Source organism: Aedes aegypti, chromosome 1, assembly GCF_002204515.2.
Source record: "Aedes aegypti strain LVP_AGWG chromosome 1, AaegL5.0 Primary Assembly, whole genome shotgun sequence".
NCBI lineage: Eukaryota > Metazoa > Arthropoda > Insecta > Diptera > Culicidae > Aedes > Aedes aegypti.
Window position 1 is genome coordinate 234,101,175 of NC_035107.1, and position 17,646 is coordinate 234,118,820.

At 39.2% G+C, this 17,646-nt stretch overlaps 1 protein-coding gene across 1 annotated transcript in view; it reads right to left on the reverse strand.

The window, feature by feature from the left end:
• LOC5571512 (zinc finger FYVE domain-containing protein 9) overlaps positions 1-17,646 on the reverse strand; it is a 39,936-nt gene that overhangs the window by 17,801 nt on the left and 4,489 nt on the right. Inside the window, exons 2-3 of the mRNA XM_021837278.1 lie at positions 14,983-15,792; positions 12,574-14,196 (exon numbers count right to left, since the gene is read on the reverse strand). Coding sequence (XP_021692970.1) covers positions 12,574-14,196; positions 14,983-15,792 — 2,433 coding nt within the window. The remainder of the gene's footprint in view (positions 1-12,573; positions 14,197-14,982; positions 15,793-17,646) is intronic.

A 17,646-nucleotide genomic window follows, 5' to 3' on the forward strand; every position in this document is an offset into this window, starting at 1 on the left:
AGGTAGTGTTTGACAAGGACAAGGCGTTAATCAAGCGCGAAGGTCGTGTACTGTGTACCGGTAGTCGTCACGATCGACTGTACGAACTGAACGTGAGAATCCAGAAAGTTTCGCAATCGGAAGTGTTTGTTGCTGAGAAGTCAATGGATGGTGAAGAGCTTTGGCACCGCAGATTCGGCCACATCGGCGGTACCGGTTTGAAGAAGATTTTGATTGCGGGTATGGTGAAAGGAATGGATATGGAGCAGAAAGCGGTGCGTGGTGACCATGTATGTGAACCATGTATGATTGGAAAGCAGACTCGGATGCCGTTCGTCGAGATGCCGCTGCCCAGAAGTACCCGACCCCTCGAGCTCATCCACAGCGACGTCTGCGGAGCGATGACACCTGCGGCGTGGAACGGTAAGCGTTATTTTCTAAGTTTCACGGATGATTATACGCATTTTTCCGCGGTGTATTTCCTAAACACCAAGGACGAGGTATTGGAAATGTTCAAAACGTACGTCGCTATGGCAGAAAACCATTTCGATAGCCGCATATCGCGTTTACGCTGCGATAACGGCGGTGAGTACGTTGGCCACAAATTTCGAGATTTCTGTAAGGTCAAGGGGATTCAGATCGAATTCACAGTCCCATACACCCCGCAACAGAATGGGGTCAGTGAAAGACTGAACCGTACCGTCATGGATAAAGCTCGGGCGATGATTGCTGACGCCGGTATGAGTAAGAAAATGTGGTGTGAAGCGGTCCTCACTGCGGTTTATTTGATTAACCGTAGTCCGACGGCAGCGCTTACAGAAAATCAAACCCCCTATGAAATGTGGTATAGCCATAAGCCGGATGTCTCAAAATTGCGGATTTTTGGCAGCAAGGCGTTCTGCTTGGTCCCAAAAGAGAAGCGTAATAAACTGGATTCCCGTAGCAAGATTTGTCACTTCGTTGGGTACGGGGTGAATGGGTACCGTCTATGGGATGGCCGGAAGATCGTAGTAGCGAGGGACGTCGTGGTCGAGGAAGTGGCATGGCAGCAATCAAACGGTGGTCGAAGCTGTACATCGAATTCGGAGCAACAAAGCGTGGATTGTCGTCGTTTGGCGGGACCGTTCGGTGAAGTTCAAGCGAGAGTTCAAGAACCGGAGGTGCTGCAGCCCGATCCACAAGCGGAAATCGAAGAAGAAGAAGCCTTGGTGGACCCAATGGTAGACCAGGAAGCGGAAGCAACACGACGAAGCCAGCGTACCCGAAATCCACCGGCAAGACTGAACGATTACTTGTGCGTCGTGGCGTACGCGCTGAACACGGAGTGCTTTGTGGAGGATGTTCCGGAAAGTATTGAGGAGCTGCAGAAGTTGGAAGACTGGCCGGAATGGAAGGTGGCTGTTAAAGAGGAGTTGCGATCGCTGGCGGAGAACGATACGTGGGAGTTGGTGGACCTCCCTAAAGGGAGAAAGGTTGTGGATAACAAGTGGGTGTTCCGACTAAAACTCAACCCAGACGGAACTATCCAGAGGCGGAAGGCACGACTGGTCGCCAAAGGCTTCACTCAACGATACGGCTTCGACTATCATGAGACGTACTCGCCAGTTGTGAAGATGTCGACCGTAAGAATGATGCTAGCCTTCGCCAATCAGCACAACTACGCTGTTCACCAAATGGATGTTACCGCCGCATTCCTTAATGGCACCTTGTCTGAAGACGTCTACATGCGTCAGCCCAGAGGATTTGAAGAGGGGGATAAGGTTTGCAAGCTTCGCAAATCCCTCTACGGGCTGAAGCAAGCCTCTAAATCGTGGAACGATCGCTTCAATGTCTTCGCCGAAAGGATTGGATTCCGCCGTAGTGAGGAAGATACTTGCCTGTACGTGCGCAACGGAAAAGCGGGGCCAGTATATCTGTTGCTGTACGTTGACGATGTATTAATTATCACCAAGGATGTTCAAGAAATCGAGGTCGTCAAGCGGCTGCTGCAACAGGAGTTTAAGATGCAAGACCTAGGAGAAGCGGAGATGTTCCTCGGTCTGCGAATAGAGCGTGATATGGCGGCCGGTACCATGAAACTCAGCCAGCAGGGATACGTTGAAGCAGTTTTGAAGCGTTTCGGGATGGAACTGTGTAAACCGGCGTCCACTCCGATGGAAGCTGGACTGCAACTACCAAAGGGGAGTGAAAGCGGCCATCTGGACAAGCCTTACAGGGAATTGATTGGTTGCCTAACGTACTTGATGACAACCTGTCGTCCCGATCTGAGTGCCGCTGTAGCGTATTTCAGTCAGTATCAATGTAATCCAACTGATGAGCACTGGATTCACTCCAAGCGGATCCTTCGTTACTTGAGCGGCACAAAATCGCGTGGCTTGGTGTACAAAAGAATGGATGTGATCGACCGGCAGATTGTGGGATTTGCTGATGCGAATTGGGCGACCGACGTGAACGACCGTCGTTCCGTTTCCGGATATCTTTTCCGGATTTACGATGCTACAACTTCGTGGACAACCAGAAAGCAGCGAACCATTGCTCTGTCGTCGACCGAGGCCGAGTGTTCGGCACTTGCGGATTGTATTTGTGAAGCGATTTGGATATGCAAGCTGTTTGAAGAACTCAAGATACGAGACCAGAATCCAGTGGAGATCTATGAGGATAACCAATCGGCTATCGCCATAGCCGAATCTGAAGCACCATCGAAGAAGCTGAAGCACACAGCCGTGAAACTGGAATTCATCAAGGAGTGCGTTGCAGAGCAGAAAGTGTCTGTGAAGTACCTTCCAACCGGAGATCAGCCAGCTGATATGCTAACGAAGGGACTATCACCTGTTGCCTTTAAGAAGCATTGCATTAATTTGGGAATACTAGAGTGATCAGCTTAAAGAGGGGTGTTGGGGATAATCTAACCACTTTGTATTCAGTGTGTAATAATACCAAAACAAACCACCTTGTAGTAAACTCTTGATCTCGTGAATAAATATCATTCTTCAGTTAAACGTCAGAGACTGCGCGTGTTTTACTTTTCTCTCATGATTGTCGTTAATATCTGAAATAATCCCATGAGAATTCTAAAACCAAATTACAGTGATATTCAAAAGAATCCCAGAAGTTATTTCGCCAGAATCCCTGAAAGATTTAAAGGATATTCACAGACATCCAGAAGATTTCATGAATATTTTCCAGAATAATTCCGATGTCCAGATGAACTGCAGCAAGATTCATGGAATAATTTCAAACGGGATTTTCGGAATCATTTGAAAGTAACTTTTAGAAGATCCTCAGAAAAAGAAATCAGTAATCAAAGTAATCGAAAAAATCTCATTATTTCAAGCAATGCTCGTTGGTTCATGTCGAAGGATCAACATGTTCGGCTTAACGAATCTTATTTTAAATATTGAATGACACCACATACAATTAAACTAGTATGTGATTACAATTTAGAATCATAATCCTTCTGAGAGGGATGATGCGGTGGATGCACATTCTAATTAAAATTGTCGTTCAATTATGGCGATAAATTAAAATTGTTATTGTTCCATAAATACTTGTTTATTATAATTACTTGTAAATATTGATATATGCTGTTCAGAAATTACTCCAGAATTCTATGGAATTTCCCTCCTGGGATTCTTCCTTAAATCACTTATGAATCCTTTAAAACCTCTCTGGGATTGTTCTGGAAATCTAAAGATTATTTCTGATTTTTCTCTAAGTTCTTCTGGAAATCACAGAATACTTACAGATATCGCTTTTGAACTCATCTAAAAAAATCGTTAGCATTCCGGTACTATATCTGAGATTCTTTCGGATATCCTTTGTGATTCAAATAATGGAAATCAAATTCGAATCGAAATTCTCGAAGATTCTTTCGGAAATTCAATGGAAGATTCTAACAAAAATCCTGATGCAATTCTTCTGGATATTTTTGGAGGATTTTGCCAAAAAATGTACTACGACTCTACTACAAATTCGTCGAGAATTCCTCCGAAAATAACTCTGGCCTTTTTCCGGAAATACTTCTGGGATTATTATGAGAATACCTCTGGTATTCTTCCGGAAATCTCATGCTTTCGGAATCCCTTTAGAATACTTTTGAGGATGCTTCCGAAAATCTTTCTGAAATTATTCTAGTAATGCCACTGAGATTTTTATGTCCATATTCTTGAAATTTGTCTGGGACTCTTCCAAAAATCCTGTAGGAAATCTTCCAGATATCTTTCTAGCATTCTTTCGGGAAGCCTTCTGGGATACTTTCGAAAATCTTTCTGAGGATCCTTCAAATCCTTCTGTTAAGGATTCTTGCAGAAATTCTTCTACCTCTAGACTCTGGGAGTTTCCTGAATTTTTCAAGGAAACTGTTATTATTTCGACTATCTCTCTAGGATTCTTTCGGAAATTCTTCTACAATACCCCCAGATTTCTTTCTGTTAGCCTGCTGGAGGACTTCAAAACATCTTTCAAAGATTCTTCCAGAAATTTTACTGGAATTTTTCAAGAAATTCTGCTGGGATTCTTCCGTAAAACCTGCCGAAATTCATCCGGAAATACGACTGGAATTTTGCTTGAATGATAAGCATTCAAGAATTCCACCGGAAGTTTTTGTGGGATTGAACCGTAAATTGTCCTGGTATTTTGTTTAAATACATTGAGATTCTTAGGGAAAAATATACAGGATTCTTAAAAATATCCTTCTGAAAATTCTTCTGGAAATTGCTTTGGAATTAAAGGAGGATTTCCGGAAGAATCCCAGGTCGATTTACAGAAGAACCACAGAGAAATCACTAAAATATTATCAGGGAGATTTCTAAAGGAATTATGTTAACGATTCTCGTAAATTCCTGAAACAATCTCAGGAAAATTTCGAATGGATTTTGAATGTTTTTTACAGTGATATCCAAAAGAATCCCACAAGTTATTTCGCAAGAACCCCTGAAGATTCAATGAAAAGTCACAGACATCCAGACGATTTCATGAATATTTTCCAGAATAATTACGATGTCCAGAAGAGCTCCAGAAAGATTTACGGAATAATTTCAAATGGAATTTCCAGAACCATTTAAAAGTCACTTTCAAAAGATGCTCAGAAAAAGAAATTAGTAATCAAAGAATCTCATAGGTATTTTTTTAAAGTCCCAGTGACTGTCCGGTAGTTTTCTTGGAGGATTTCCATTTGAAGTCAAGAGGAATTTTCAGAAAATTCTGCCAAGGATTTAAGAAAATTTTCAAGGAAAATCAATGATAAATCACGAAAAAAATCAAAAACACTTCCTTATGAATTTCCAGAAGAATCACAGAGTTTTTTTTTCTCAAAAAATCTTAGAAAAAAATTCTAAAGAATCACGAAGGAATTTTCGGAATAATTCTGGATATACAAAATTATCTCAGGCAGAAACAATAAAATCAATAGCAATAAATCTGTAAGAATATAAGAAGGATTTCTGTAAGAATATAAGGAGGATTTACAAACAATTACAGAGGAATTTTCGGATGATTTCCATAAATAAAGATTTATAAAAATCCCCGTCATCTGGAAGATTCTTAGCAGGATTTTCGGAAGTATTCCACAGGGATTTCTGGGAGAATTCCATTGGGATTTACAAAAGAATTCCAGAGGAATTTCCGAAAGAATCCCAAGAATTTGCACGGAAGAAAGTGAAGTGAAATAATAGATTTTTTTGATTATAGTCTCAGGCGTCTTTCCGAGAGTATTCTAGAATAATAGGTATAATCTAAGACATTTTTCGGAAAGAATCTCAAAGGGATTTTGAAGAACTTTCAAAGAGTTTCACGGAAGAAATACTGAAGAATTACGAGGAAAATATCAGAATTTAAATAATAATTTCGTTTATATTTCCAGAAGAAATCCCGAGAAATTTTGTGAGAATCCCCGAACCCAGATTTTTAAAATAGATTCCATTACACTGGAAAGCAATCATTAAATCATTTTCGGCAGAATTCCAGAATTTTACAGCAGAATCCTGAAAGGATTTCCATAATAACCCAAGATGGGTTTCTGGGATAGTCCAATAGGAAGTCACAAGGAGGTTATTGGAAAAATCAGAGCGATCAAAGAAATAACTACATATAATAATTTCAGAAGGGTTTCTGAAAGAATCTCAGTGAATTTTCAAGATGTCCTCTAGCAACACAACTAATATATACTAATATTTACAACTTGGGGACGGACCTGGTGTAGTGGTTAGAACACTCGCTTCTCACGCCGAGGACCTGGGATCGAATCCCATCCCCGACATAGTCACTTATGACGTAAAAAGTTATAGTGACGACTTCCTTCGGAAGGGAAGTAAAGCCGTTGGTCCCGAGATGAACTAGCCCAGGGCTAAAAATCTCGTTAATAAAGAAAAAAAAAAATTTACAACTCAATACTTAATTATAAATTGCGTTAAGGTGATTATAGAACAAAGCCACACCTCAAATTTTCAAAAGCACAAGACTTGAGAACCAAACAGCTCTCACCGTTGAAAATTTATCCCATTAGTCACCACCAGCAAGCAAGCAGATTGATTGGTTTTCAACGCAAACTGTTGTCAGATTCTCCAGTCTTGTGCCCTTGTTTGGCTTCGTTTTATAATCACCTTAAACTGAGTGTACGCCATCCAGTTTGGGGGCGGATTGACGGTATCGAAGTGGATTAAAAACAATTATAGGAGAACGTGTGGAAAATACATATGAACTGCGCAGAATACATCAGACCGATTTAGCATTGCTGCGCACTTCTAAAAGCATTTTATTTTTATTAAAATGTTTGATAATAGTAGAACGACAATGATCATCAGTTGATTTTCCGCTACTGTTTTTTTTAAAGCTAAGTATGCTGTTTCGCTCAAGAAAAGTAAAGAAATTCCTTGACTGAAAGGGTCAAGAAATTTCCTACAGAGAGCCCCCTTCGAAGTGACATTTTTTCTCAACTGCGTACTGCGATCAGAAAAAAGTGATTTTCTTGACCATTTCTTGGGAGAAATTTTCCACGCACGGAGATAGGCGATTCCTTTTCTTGTCAGTAGCAAACCGGCCTTAAATCACAATTGTTACTTCTTTCCGTGCACGCGCTCGGGAAATGAATCTGGCCATGGTGCAACAACCGCGCTACATTAGATGAATCCTATGCGACAAAAATTGTCGGCGCTATCCGTCAAATTCGCTCACCAAAGCTATTTTGGTGACTTTAACATCACAGCTTTTCATTAATCGGGCTGAATTTTGAGCTGTCAAAACACCGATTACAATAGAAAATCAGGGCTACCAACATAGACAAATTGTGGTTTATGTCAGAAAGTGACGTTTGCCTTCATTTTAGGTGGGCTATAGCCCACTCAACTGGAACCCAATTAAAACGAAGTGCAATTAGACGTAGTTCAACGAATGAAATTCGACTGTAGTTCTAAACTAGACAAAGATTAGCAGAGCGTGTAGCAACTAGCTGAGTGTGACCAATCGATCAATTTTTCAGCGCGAACGGTTGTCAGGTTCTCTAGATTTGTGCTCTTAAGAATTCGAGGTTTCGTGTCGATGCATCTTCACCTTAAGTTCATAATTGTCAAACTTTGGTAAATATAATGCGCTAGTGAAAATATCATTTGACTGTATATGGACCCTCCACGCCCACAGTTAAACCAAACCCCATTCGGTGTTGGAACCCTTTTGGCACCGGTTCACTGGCCATCGACAGTATCGAAGGAAGAAAGGTAGAGGATTCCGACATAGACTTTGGATAAGATAGAACGTAATTCTTCAGATGCAGCTCAACAGACGTACACGGAAGATATGGCTTCCAAGAACACACTGTTGAGATCTGTCTTAGAAGGTTACGGTAAAAAGTGGAAAAAGTTATTTTCACACTTTCACTTCACTTTATGGACATTAAATTACTTTATATCGCTATTCACTGGTAACACAGCGTACAAAAATGACATTTTTGTGTGTCTCAAGGATCAAGTTATGTGTCTCTAGTAGATTTTGGGTCGCTGAATCTGATGTCGTTCTCAGTAATGTTCCAGCACGACACAATTTTTAGCTACAGGCCGTCAAAGTTGTATAAAACACTGGTTTTAGTAATGTTAACATGAGATTTAAAGTATGCTTTAGCAAATTTCCTAGTGATCTAACCCACCAAGCATGCAAAATAGGACTTAGGGCCGATTTCTTCACCTTTGCTTAAGCCGTAAACCACGCTTACCCATACGATTAAACCAGGTTTAAGGCCTAAGCGGTGGTGAAGAAACCGCTTATTAAACTTTCAATTTAGGTATAATGTAGTTTAAATTGTGCGTTAAAATTTAGATGAAATCGATTTTTTTAACATGCTTGCAGTCTGCATACAAAATTCTTCGTTCCACTTCTATGGCAAAACCAGGCGTTGCAGAATTCGCTCTCATTTGAGAATGAAGCACGATCAAAGCAAGCAAAGAAAAACATCCCATCTGTTGCGGTCCACGATCGTCATTGTATCGCAAGGTGTAACAAGTCTGATAAATGGAAGCAGCGAGCGAGAGCCCCAACGAGAGAGCGATGATAAAATCCATTTTTCTCGCTTGTTTACCGTTGGGGATAGGTGTTTTTCTTTACTGGCACGATAAACAATCCACGAACTTCCAATAACAACAGTGTCCCCCAGGCTTGGAGCATGTTTAGAGGGGTTTTATCATGCACTACTATCCCCCCAATCTGATCAAACTTGTAGCAGTATACGATAAACAGTCTCTCATAATGTGCAGCATGTTATGATAGTTACAGAGAGCGATACGTGAGAGATTCTCTCAATTTTCTCAGGATTCAATCCCTGGGCAAAACACAATACTTTTGTGAACCACCGAAAGTATTACCATCGAAAGTATTGTGAAATTTATTGAAATGTATCATTTTACACATGAAGTTTAAATTCTGTGACAAATTAAGCAAATAAATTGCCATACAAGCTGGTAAACTTGCATGCAAGTTGGTTGCAATAATGAAATTTTGCATTTTCACAGTCAATATCTCAAAAACTAGACGTGCTATGATATTTTAGAAAACGGCAATGGATTCAGCAATCCTTAATTGAGTGAATAACGGTATTTTGGTGCTTGAGATAAAAACGTGTTCCGTAGTGTATTTACTATCGATACACCAACATTATTATAGCCATCATTTCTAGCCAGTGCAAAGTCACCAGTACCACTACTGCTTCATCATGTTAGTAGAACATCTCACTAAGGTCGGAACAAATTTGAAATCTTACTTTTGTCACCCCCCCCCCCTTCAAATTTTTCAAAAAGTCAGAGGGGGAAGTAAATAAAGTATTTTATTTTCAGTGTTGGTTTTCATTATTTTTCGTGTTTTTTGCTATTTTTGTATTTCGTCCTTACGATATTACACGAAATAACATGTGTTATTGGATTTTAAGTTTCAAATCTGTTTGTTAATGTTAATAGGTTTGGGATATTTTTTGGACGGTTTTCGTTTAGAATAATTTTTACACCATTTTAACTGTAAGAGTGTAGCCTTAGAGAATATAATATTTTAGTGAATTCCATGATTTATCATTTCCAAGAACATCTTGTCAAATCAATGTAGCAATTAATTCTTAAAATGTATTTGAATACATGTTTTCCTAATGGATTCTTTTTCTTCTGGCTGTATAAATATTGAAAGCGTAATCATCATCCACAAGCTGCGTATCAAAAGTCTTACTCTACCTTGTCTTTATTGTGTTGTGTAAACGTTATGAATCTAGTTTTCGTTAAGGGAAGTATGCACTTCCACAGAACGTCCTTCCTTGCGGCTAACGTCCCCTATGGGAACGGCTAGCCACAAGGAAGAACGTTTCAAGTAATACTGTTTAATATGGTATGCCCTCTTCAACATCTAATCCAATTTCTCTCGCCGTTTTCTTACGGTATCTATCCATCTAGTATTCATTGCTTTCTTCTCCATGGTCCCTCTTACTTCGAGCAAAATAGACCGATATGCCGGTAAACAAATTCAATATAAAAATTACACGGTCGATACCTTTGTATGTTGTTCCTGTTGATTTTATTTATTAGATATTTTCAAACCTCAAGATTATGGGTAAAAAACTTGAAATTCTAATTATGAAAAATAAAAAATATACGTGATAATAGTTTAAAACACTTTGATTGCCGGGTATATGTTGCAAAAACATAACATGGTTTTGCAGAATAAAAAAGGATAAATTTACCTGAATTTCCATTTTATTATTTATTGTCCCCCCCTCGACACATTTTGAGGGAAAGTGACAAAAGAAGATTTTAAGATTTGTTCCGGCCTACTGAGGAATGTAACATTAAGGTACCGTGGGGCAAGTGGGTAATGGATTTCGCATAGTTGGGATTCTTCAAATTTTAGAGACCTTAAATTAAAACAAATGAGGTCGTGTATATTTTTTAGCTTGACTCCCACCAAATATAAGCAGTATACTGAAAGTGGATTTCATGTAAAATTGAAGAAAAAAGTACAGAAAAAGTTTTTGAAAAACGTCTCCTCACTTTTCACTTGCCCCACAGGTGGGGCAAGTGAAAAGTTTATCGTTTTGAACAATAAATTCAAAAAATAACAGTAACATTCACGATTTCTATTACCTTTAACATTTGTTAAGGCGTCCTAATGAACAATAACATAACATATTTACAGACATGGAAACAAAGAAAATCTTATTCTTGTAACTTGAATTATCTTCTGTCCAGTTATGTTTGATGAAACATTCGAAATGACTGATATGATTCGACAACATTATAACTGCAACATTTCCAATGTTAATTATTACATCATGGAACAGCAATTGCATTTCTCCTCTGTAAAATTTCCACCGCTCGTTATTTGTTTTTAAGAAAATCGGATATGTCGTAGGGTAACGCTTCAAGAGAAATCAAACGGAATCCTTCAATAAAGTATATAGAAACTTTTTTTACATGGATACTCCTATACCCCATTTTAATGTTTTAACTAGCTTTACATAGCCATTCCAAAAGATTTCCGTGCGTTCTCTTATATTGGAACTTTTCAATCAACCTCTTCCTTTTAATTGGCTGTTCGAAGTAAACATATAATTATCGTAATATTTGGCAACCTTTTTAGAGTAGTTCCATGATTTGGCCATGATAATAGCATTTAACGCTTTGAGTATAGTGTTTCTTGAACTATCAGCACGTTCTGTTGTTCTATGATAATTGCGAACCTTGTATACTTATAGCTAACTAAAGAGAAAACACAAATTCAATCTCTAATGAGAAACTTTTCACTTGCCCCACGTGATTAGAAAATTGATAGTTTTTCAATTTAGTTTTTTTTAGGTCTATGTCGAACTAATTCTAAAACTTTTTTTTTGCAGTTTGAAACTGTCAAAGAGTAAAACTTAGTAATGGTACAGAAAATTATTTTCCGCAACTTTTTTCCACCGATAATATGAAAAGAAGATTGCACGCCGCCAACTTGATACGGAGTAGTAATTGATTGGTTAACAATCTTTCGCTCAAATATGCAATAATGGTTCAACAATCTCAGAAATCTCTTACCTATCGTAATATTCTTAATGGCCTCAAAGTTCTACGCATAAGTTTAAAACCGTAATTCACATATTCAGTAAGATATACACATTATTTTCACTTACCCCATTTACCCACTTGCCCCGTGGTACCTTAACTAAAAAGTCATATCGACACTCAAAGTCATCATTTTCATTTAAACAAAAATAGGATTCATGTTGCTAATATCACTACTAATCTCATTATTCAATTCTTAATTCAGCTTGATGGAGCTTCTTTTGAGGGCTGTTAGAGTACACTGATTGTTCACATCGCATGAAAGCGGCGTGAACAAGCTTTATTTAAAGGTAACACGGAAGACCGTGTTATTTTTCCTATCTTTTGTCTTTTTCCAACGATTGTCATCAAAATTTTGCAGTAGCATATCATAGTTTTATTAGACATATATAGAATTATGTATCATAATTTTCACATCTATATATTTAGTGTTCCAAAAATCGATGTTTTCATTCCGATTAATCGATTTTGTTGTATCGATGTTTTGAACATCTAAAATCAGGTGAATCGATTTTCTTCATTTGATTTTTTAATTCGATTCAGTTCGTTGAGATCCACAAATATTTCTTAATAATGAATTGAAAAACAGATTTTGAACTAGCAGTGAATTTTTATTCTGTTCTATTGATTATTAAAATGATTTTTTATGAAAGATGGTAAAATCGAATGCAAATGCATTTTATTCCATTTCCAATCAAATAATTTTTAATTAAAGTTCGATTCGAAAACATCAATTCAAAGGATTTGATTAAAACGGTGAATCGATTCTAAAGCTCAAATGTGAATCGATTCAGGAACATCGATGTTATAGAAAAATTTGCCCAACGCTAGATAGGGTGATTACAATGACTTTCCGTGCGGCCTTAATGGTCAGGGATTCCGTTTTTCTTCTGTGTTTGAATGTTAATGTATTTTCTTTTTCGGATTCTTGAACAAACCAAATTATATACTTATAAACTTTTAACTTAATATTCGTGAAATTCAAAAAAGGTAACAATTACAAATAACAATAAAGCTAACTACTTTTACTCACCGCCAACCGGTGTTTGGACGCGCCCTTTCCGTTTATCACTCGGCACAATCGAGGGAGACGTTTTCGGCTGGGAATCCCAGTTCTCGTCCAGTTCGGTCAAATCGCACCCGGGTCGAATGCCATCGCTGAAAATCACCGTTTTATCCTTTCGCCCCGTACGAGACGATCCAGCTCGTTTGAGCACTCCCACCGGAACCATCACCGAGATTGGCGATTGGGGTTGGTTGGTGGCCTGCTGAAACGGTGGCACCGTGGAGCAGTACTCCATTGGATTGTTGGGATTGGGCTGCCTCGCGGAGGACATTCCAGATGCTCCGGCGGCAATAGCGAACTGAGATCCGTACTGCGCTTCTTCTAGTGCCTGCTGCTGCTGGTTCAGAATGATATCGCAGCTGATGCAAACGCGTTGCTCTACATCGCCGAGGTATTCGAGTTTGGCTTTCAGGCAGCAGCACGCCGAACAGAGGAGCTGACCGCACGCTCGACAATGGTGACGTCGCTTGATGAGGGAGAATTTTTGGTTACATTGCATGCAGAAGTTGGTCGCGTTATCTGGTACCCAGTAGGGAGGTATTTTGCCAAGTTGCGGATGGGAAGCGAGAGGACCTGTGGGGCGAAAAGTTGGATGACCTCCGCTGGCTTCATGTAGGAGATCATCGCTCAGCTCTGTTGGAGGTGCCGATGGAGGAGGTGCTGGAACTATCGCAATCGATGGTGCAAAATCGTCGGAGCTCGTAGAGGACAGAGTGAGACCTTGATCGGAGTCGATCCCGTGCGATACCGACGAAGGAGGTGTATGGCCAGGAGAGCTTTGTTTATCAGCATATGTATCCGCGTGAGTTGGCAGTTCTAGAGAATTTGGTCTAGGTAATGGCGCTCGATCTGAAGCTGCAGCAGCTGAAGCTGTTTCAGCTCGCTCATTACCGTTGTCAGCACCAGCTCTAGCTTCTTCTACAATGGGAAGATCTTCTCTGACCATTGCCGATTCCGTTTCAGTACAGTCGATGAATTTAATCTCGCCTCCATCGTCACCTGGTTCGGCGAAAAATTCGGGAACGTCATTATCGGGGATGTCCTCTATTTCAATGTCATCAACTACATTGGCACCATTATTTGCCGCTTGCATTGCGGCCAGTTCGTTGAATTCGAGCGTAGATGCTTGAGAAATCAGATCCTCGTCATTCTCTCCCCGATTGGACTCCGGAATACTCTCATCGCTTTTGGTATCAATACTATTGCGACTTCCAATACTTATGGTATCCTTTCGATCCTTTTCTTCGATCGGTTTCTCTATTACTGCTTGCAAAACAAGTTCGGCTTCTACCACATTCGGGGTAATATTAGCCGATCCGGGTGCCACGGTCTGCTGCATGTCATACTCTTCCAACTCTTGCAAATAGCTTTCCAATTCCGTATCCGAAACATCATCCATCGTAGATTCAAATCCTACCACCCTCTTTACTTCGGTTCTTTCTTCCTCGATCACTTCCGGCTGAGCTAGCGCAACATCTTCTTTCTTGTTGAGTTGCTCCACCGGTACAGAAGTTTCCTCCTGACCTTTATTGTCTCCGGGTCCAGCACTTGTCAAATCCACCGCCACGATAGAGGATATCGATGAGATACCTGCAATTATAAATAATACACAAATTATTCACAGAGTTTATTTGGTGTTTCTTTTAAAGACTAAAGAATCCCTCCAAAAATTTAGTTTAAGCTTTATTCGGAAATTTGTCAACAAGTCCTCGAGAAAACAGTTTCCAGAAAAAAATGTTGAAGGAATTTTTGGATCACTATGGAAATGAAAGAATAACTAAAAATAAATTATCGAAGGCACTTCTGGAGGAATTCTTGGAATAAGCACTGTAGAAATCTTTGAAAGATCTGCCATAGAGTAACAATTGGAGAAATCGGTAAAATAATTTGTGGAAAAATCTCTGTAAGAAATACTGGTATAAACCCTGAGAAATTATTCAGAGGAATTCCTGGAAATAGTAGCATTGGATTGCTCAATATTTCGTAAAGAAAACACTCGATAAATTTATTTCCTAGAAAAATCCCTGGAGGAATTAGGTACTGGATGATTTTTTGAGAGAATTGTTGAAGGAATTTCGGAAAGGATCCCCGAAGTGGTTCTTCAAAGTATTCCAAAAGAAATTCCTGGAAAAATCGCTAGAAGAATTTTTAAATTTTGTTCTCAAGAAATCTTATAATAAATTTCGAAAAAAGCTATGGAATAGCCGCGTAAGAATATTTAGATTGTGCATTAGCATTTTGCACCATGGTTTACTGCGAGCATAAAAAAGTGACTTTAGAGGCAATTTTGTTAAAAAAGAAACTAGATACTTGCTATTGCATTAAAATAGTGACCAACTCTTTAAAGAGATCTGCTACTAGCCCGTGGGCACCCACCTTCCAAGTTGATAACGTCGTTGCTCAGCGTGTCCGAGTACAAACTGTTTTTGTAGGAAAACGCCGACGTGTCTTGCTGTTCGCTCGGGCCTTGGGGTTTCTTCTCCGCGACGACCAGACTTGCCGGTTGCTCCTCATTGGTTGTGGCCACCGTTGTATTCTCCGAAGAATCCAAAATGTAATCGCCGGCACTCAACGAGAGACCCTCGTTCAGCCGTTCATGCACATCGGCATCGTCCTCTTCCTCTCCGTCGCTGGTCGAAGTGGAGGACGAGGAGGTTGTTGAAGAGGCACTCACCGACGAGGAGTAGCTGCTATTTCTTCTGTGGCGATGGTGCTTTCGTGGTTCGGAACTGTTCGATGCCGTTGAGGAAGTTGAAAGTCGACGAACAGCTGTGGCGCTTGCATCACCTTCAACAACACCGTCATCAGCGCCTTCTATCGAGGAAGAAGTATGAGATTCGGCCGAAATCGAGGAACTTAATGGCGATATGAGAGGCTTGTTATCGCCGTTGGCGCCAAAATCCACTCCTGCCGTGAGGTTGTCCACTGGTGGATCAATCACTTTTTGAAGTTTTTCGTTCAAATCCGAGCCCGCGTTTACGTATTCGTTCAAACTGTTGAAAACGGTCGACACATTGACGACGTTGGTCTTCAGTTTGGAAACGTTGGACCCATTGTCCACGGTAGATGGTGATTCCCCGATACCTGGAGTTCCGTTTTCGTGGGTATGCTGTACTGGTTGCTGAACATTTTTAGCACTAGATGATGATGTCGGGGCTGGTGTTGATTGTTTCGTAGATGGTGAATCTGGGAAAAAAATAAAAATATCTATAATTACTCAAAGATTAGGATTAAAATTTAATCTGTTGCTAACTTCAAACAAAGGTCCACCGTAAAGCCAATCATAAACTGACAAAGTGGATTTTAGGAAGTAGGTAGATTAAAACGAAGTTAACGCTTCATGAACAATCCCGAAGTCAAATATGTTTTAGTCATAATTTCAATTTAGCGTATCTCACTCAAGCTAAGACCAGCCATAAATTGATACCTTCACATCTCAAGTAACAATTTTAGTTTATTTTTCACCTACTACAAGGCGTTGTTAACACCATATTGTTAAAACTTTATAGTCTTAACTACTTTAAGAAACCTTTGATAAAACTATTAATCCCGAAAAAGCTACAAGGGATTGTTTAAACTATTCCTTAAATCCTTTTCAAAACTTTGTTTTAAAGCGTATGGAATACATCTACTCTTGTAGTGTACTATTAAACATACATAAGAGGTAATGTATAGTCTTATCGAGTCAAACCGACAACATCCAAAAAAAAACAATAAATCACATAAGAGTTTACGATCTAACAAACATCGGCCAATCAGTTGTTTATAAAACAATATTTTTTATAATAATAAAACCACCAACGTCATGATTCCAGCTCAAAATAATAACTTAAAATAAAATTTTTTTGCTTCGTCAATAATGAGCAAATAAATAAATGAAGAAATTAAACCTAATAAAACTATAAACATGTAAGATGGATACACAGAACACCACGTGACCCTGAACCAATTTCACGAAAAAACATCATCCCACAAAGACGCTACCGCATCTTCCTCCACAGACACAATGTTCGCTGCGCGTTAATTCTCGAAAACTTATTCATACAGACTCAAGTCAAAAAAGTATACAAACTTACTTTATCGATCCTACGTGTTAAGCAGGCGGAATTGTACACGTACCGCTCTGTACCAACTCAACTTTTCACTTTTAGAACGTTTAATTTCCGGATTTACAAAACGACGAAAGTAACATTTTAAACTTTCGCAACCTAACCACTACTTTCGCCGCCCCGCTGTATGGAGTGACAAAGTGACTTAACCACGAATCAAAACAAAACACTACTTGAGCCGATTTTACACTGGTAGAAAAACGTCGAAAGTAACTAAATGAAACGGCTTATCATTTTCTTATAATTATTTTTGTGGGAAATAATAGAAACTACCTAGTTTTTGAACGTGAGCTGAGTGTATGCAAAATTTGAGCGAAGTACACGGCAAAAAAATGTTAAAAAGGTGATTCATTTTAAAACAGTTTTAGAAGATAGATTGTGATTTTTCCTAATTAATTTTCTCAAAACCGTATAAAAGTTCCTTACGTCGATTTGAAAAAGTAATCGAGAATTATTCACTTCATCCCATTACAGTCGACCGACTGAATGACGACCGTCTTAGAGCGAATGTGTAAATTTTTGCATTCTAGTGGATAGGTAGACGGAAACAACGGAAGCTCGACAAACCAGCGTTTCCCAAAGCATCTGTATGCAGCTCACGACTTGTGTTCTTGATCAAGATGAATAATTAGATCATTATTCATATTGTGGTAAATCATTAATTTCAAGCGAATCCACGTGAGGAGGTGCGAGGTATAACAAACGTTACGTTATATCAAAGTTATGTTATATCGAAGCAAAATATGTTTTTCCTTATTTTGTGCAATGGGTGTTTTTGATGACAAAATAAATCTAAAATTGATAAGTAGATGAAAAAACGAATTTAGTACTATACCATTTAATTCCACTAAAGTTTGTATCATTTGACAGATACGCGTATTTCGACCTCAACAGTAAGGCCGTCTTCAGTGTCGTGTACTAGACTCGACTC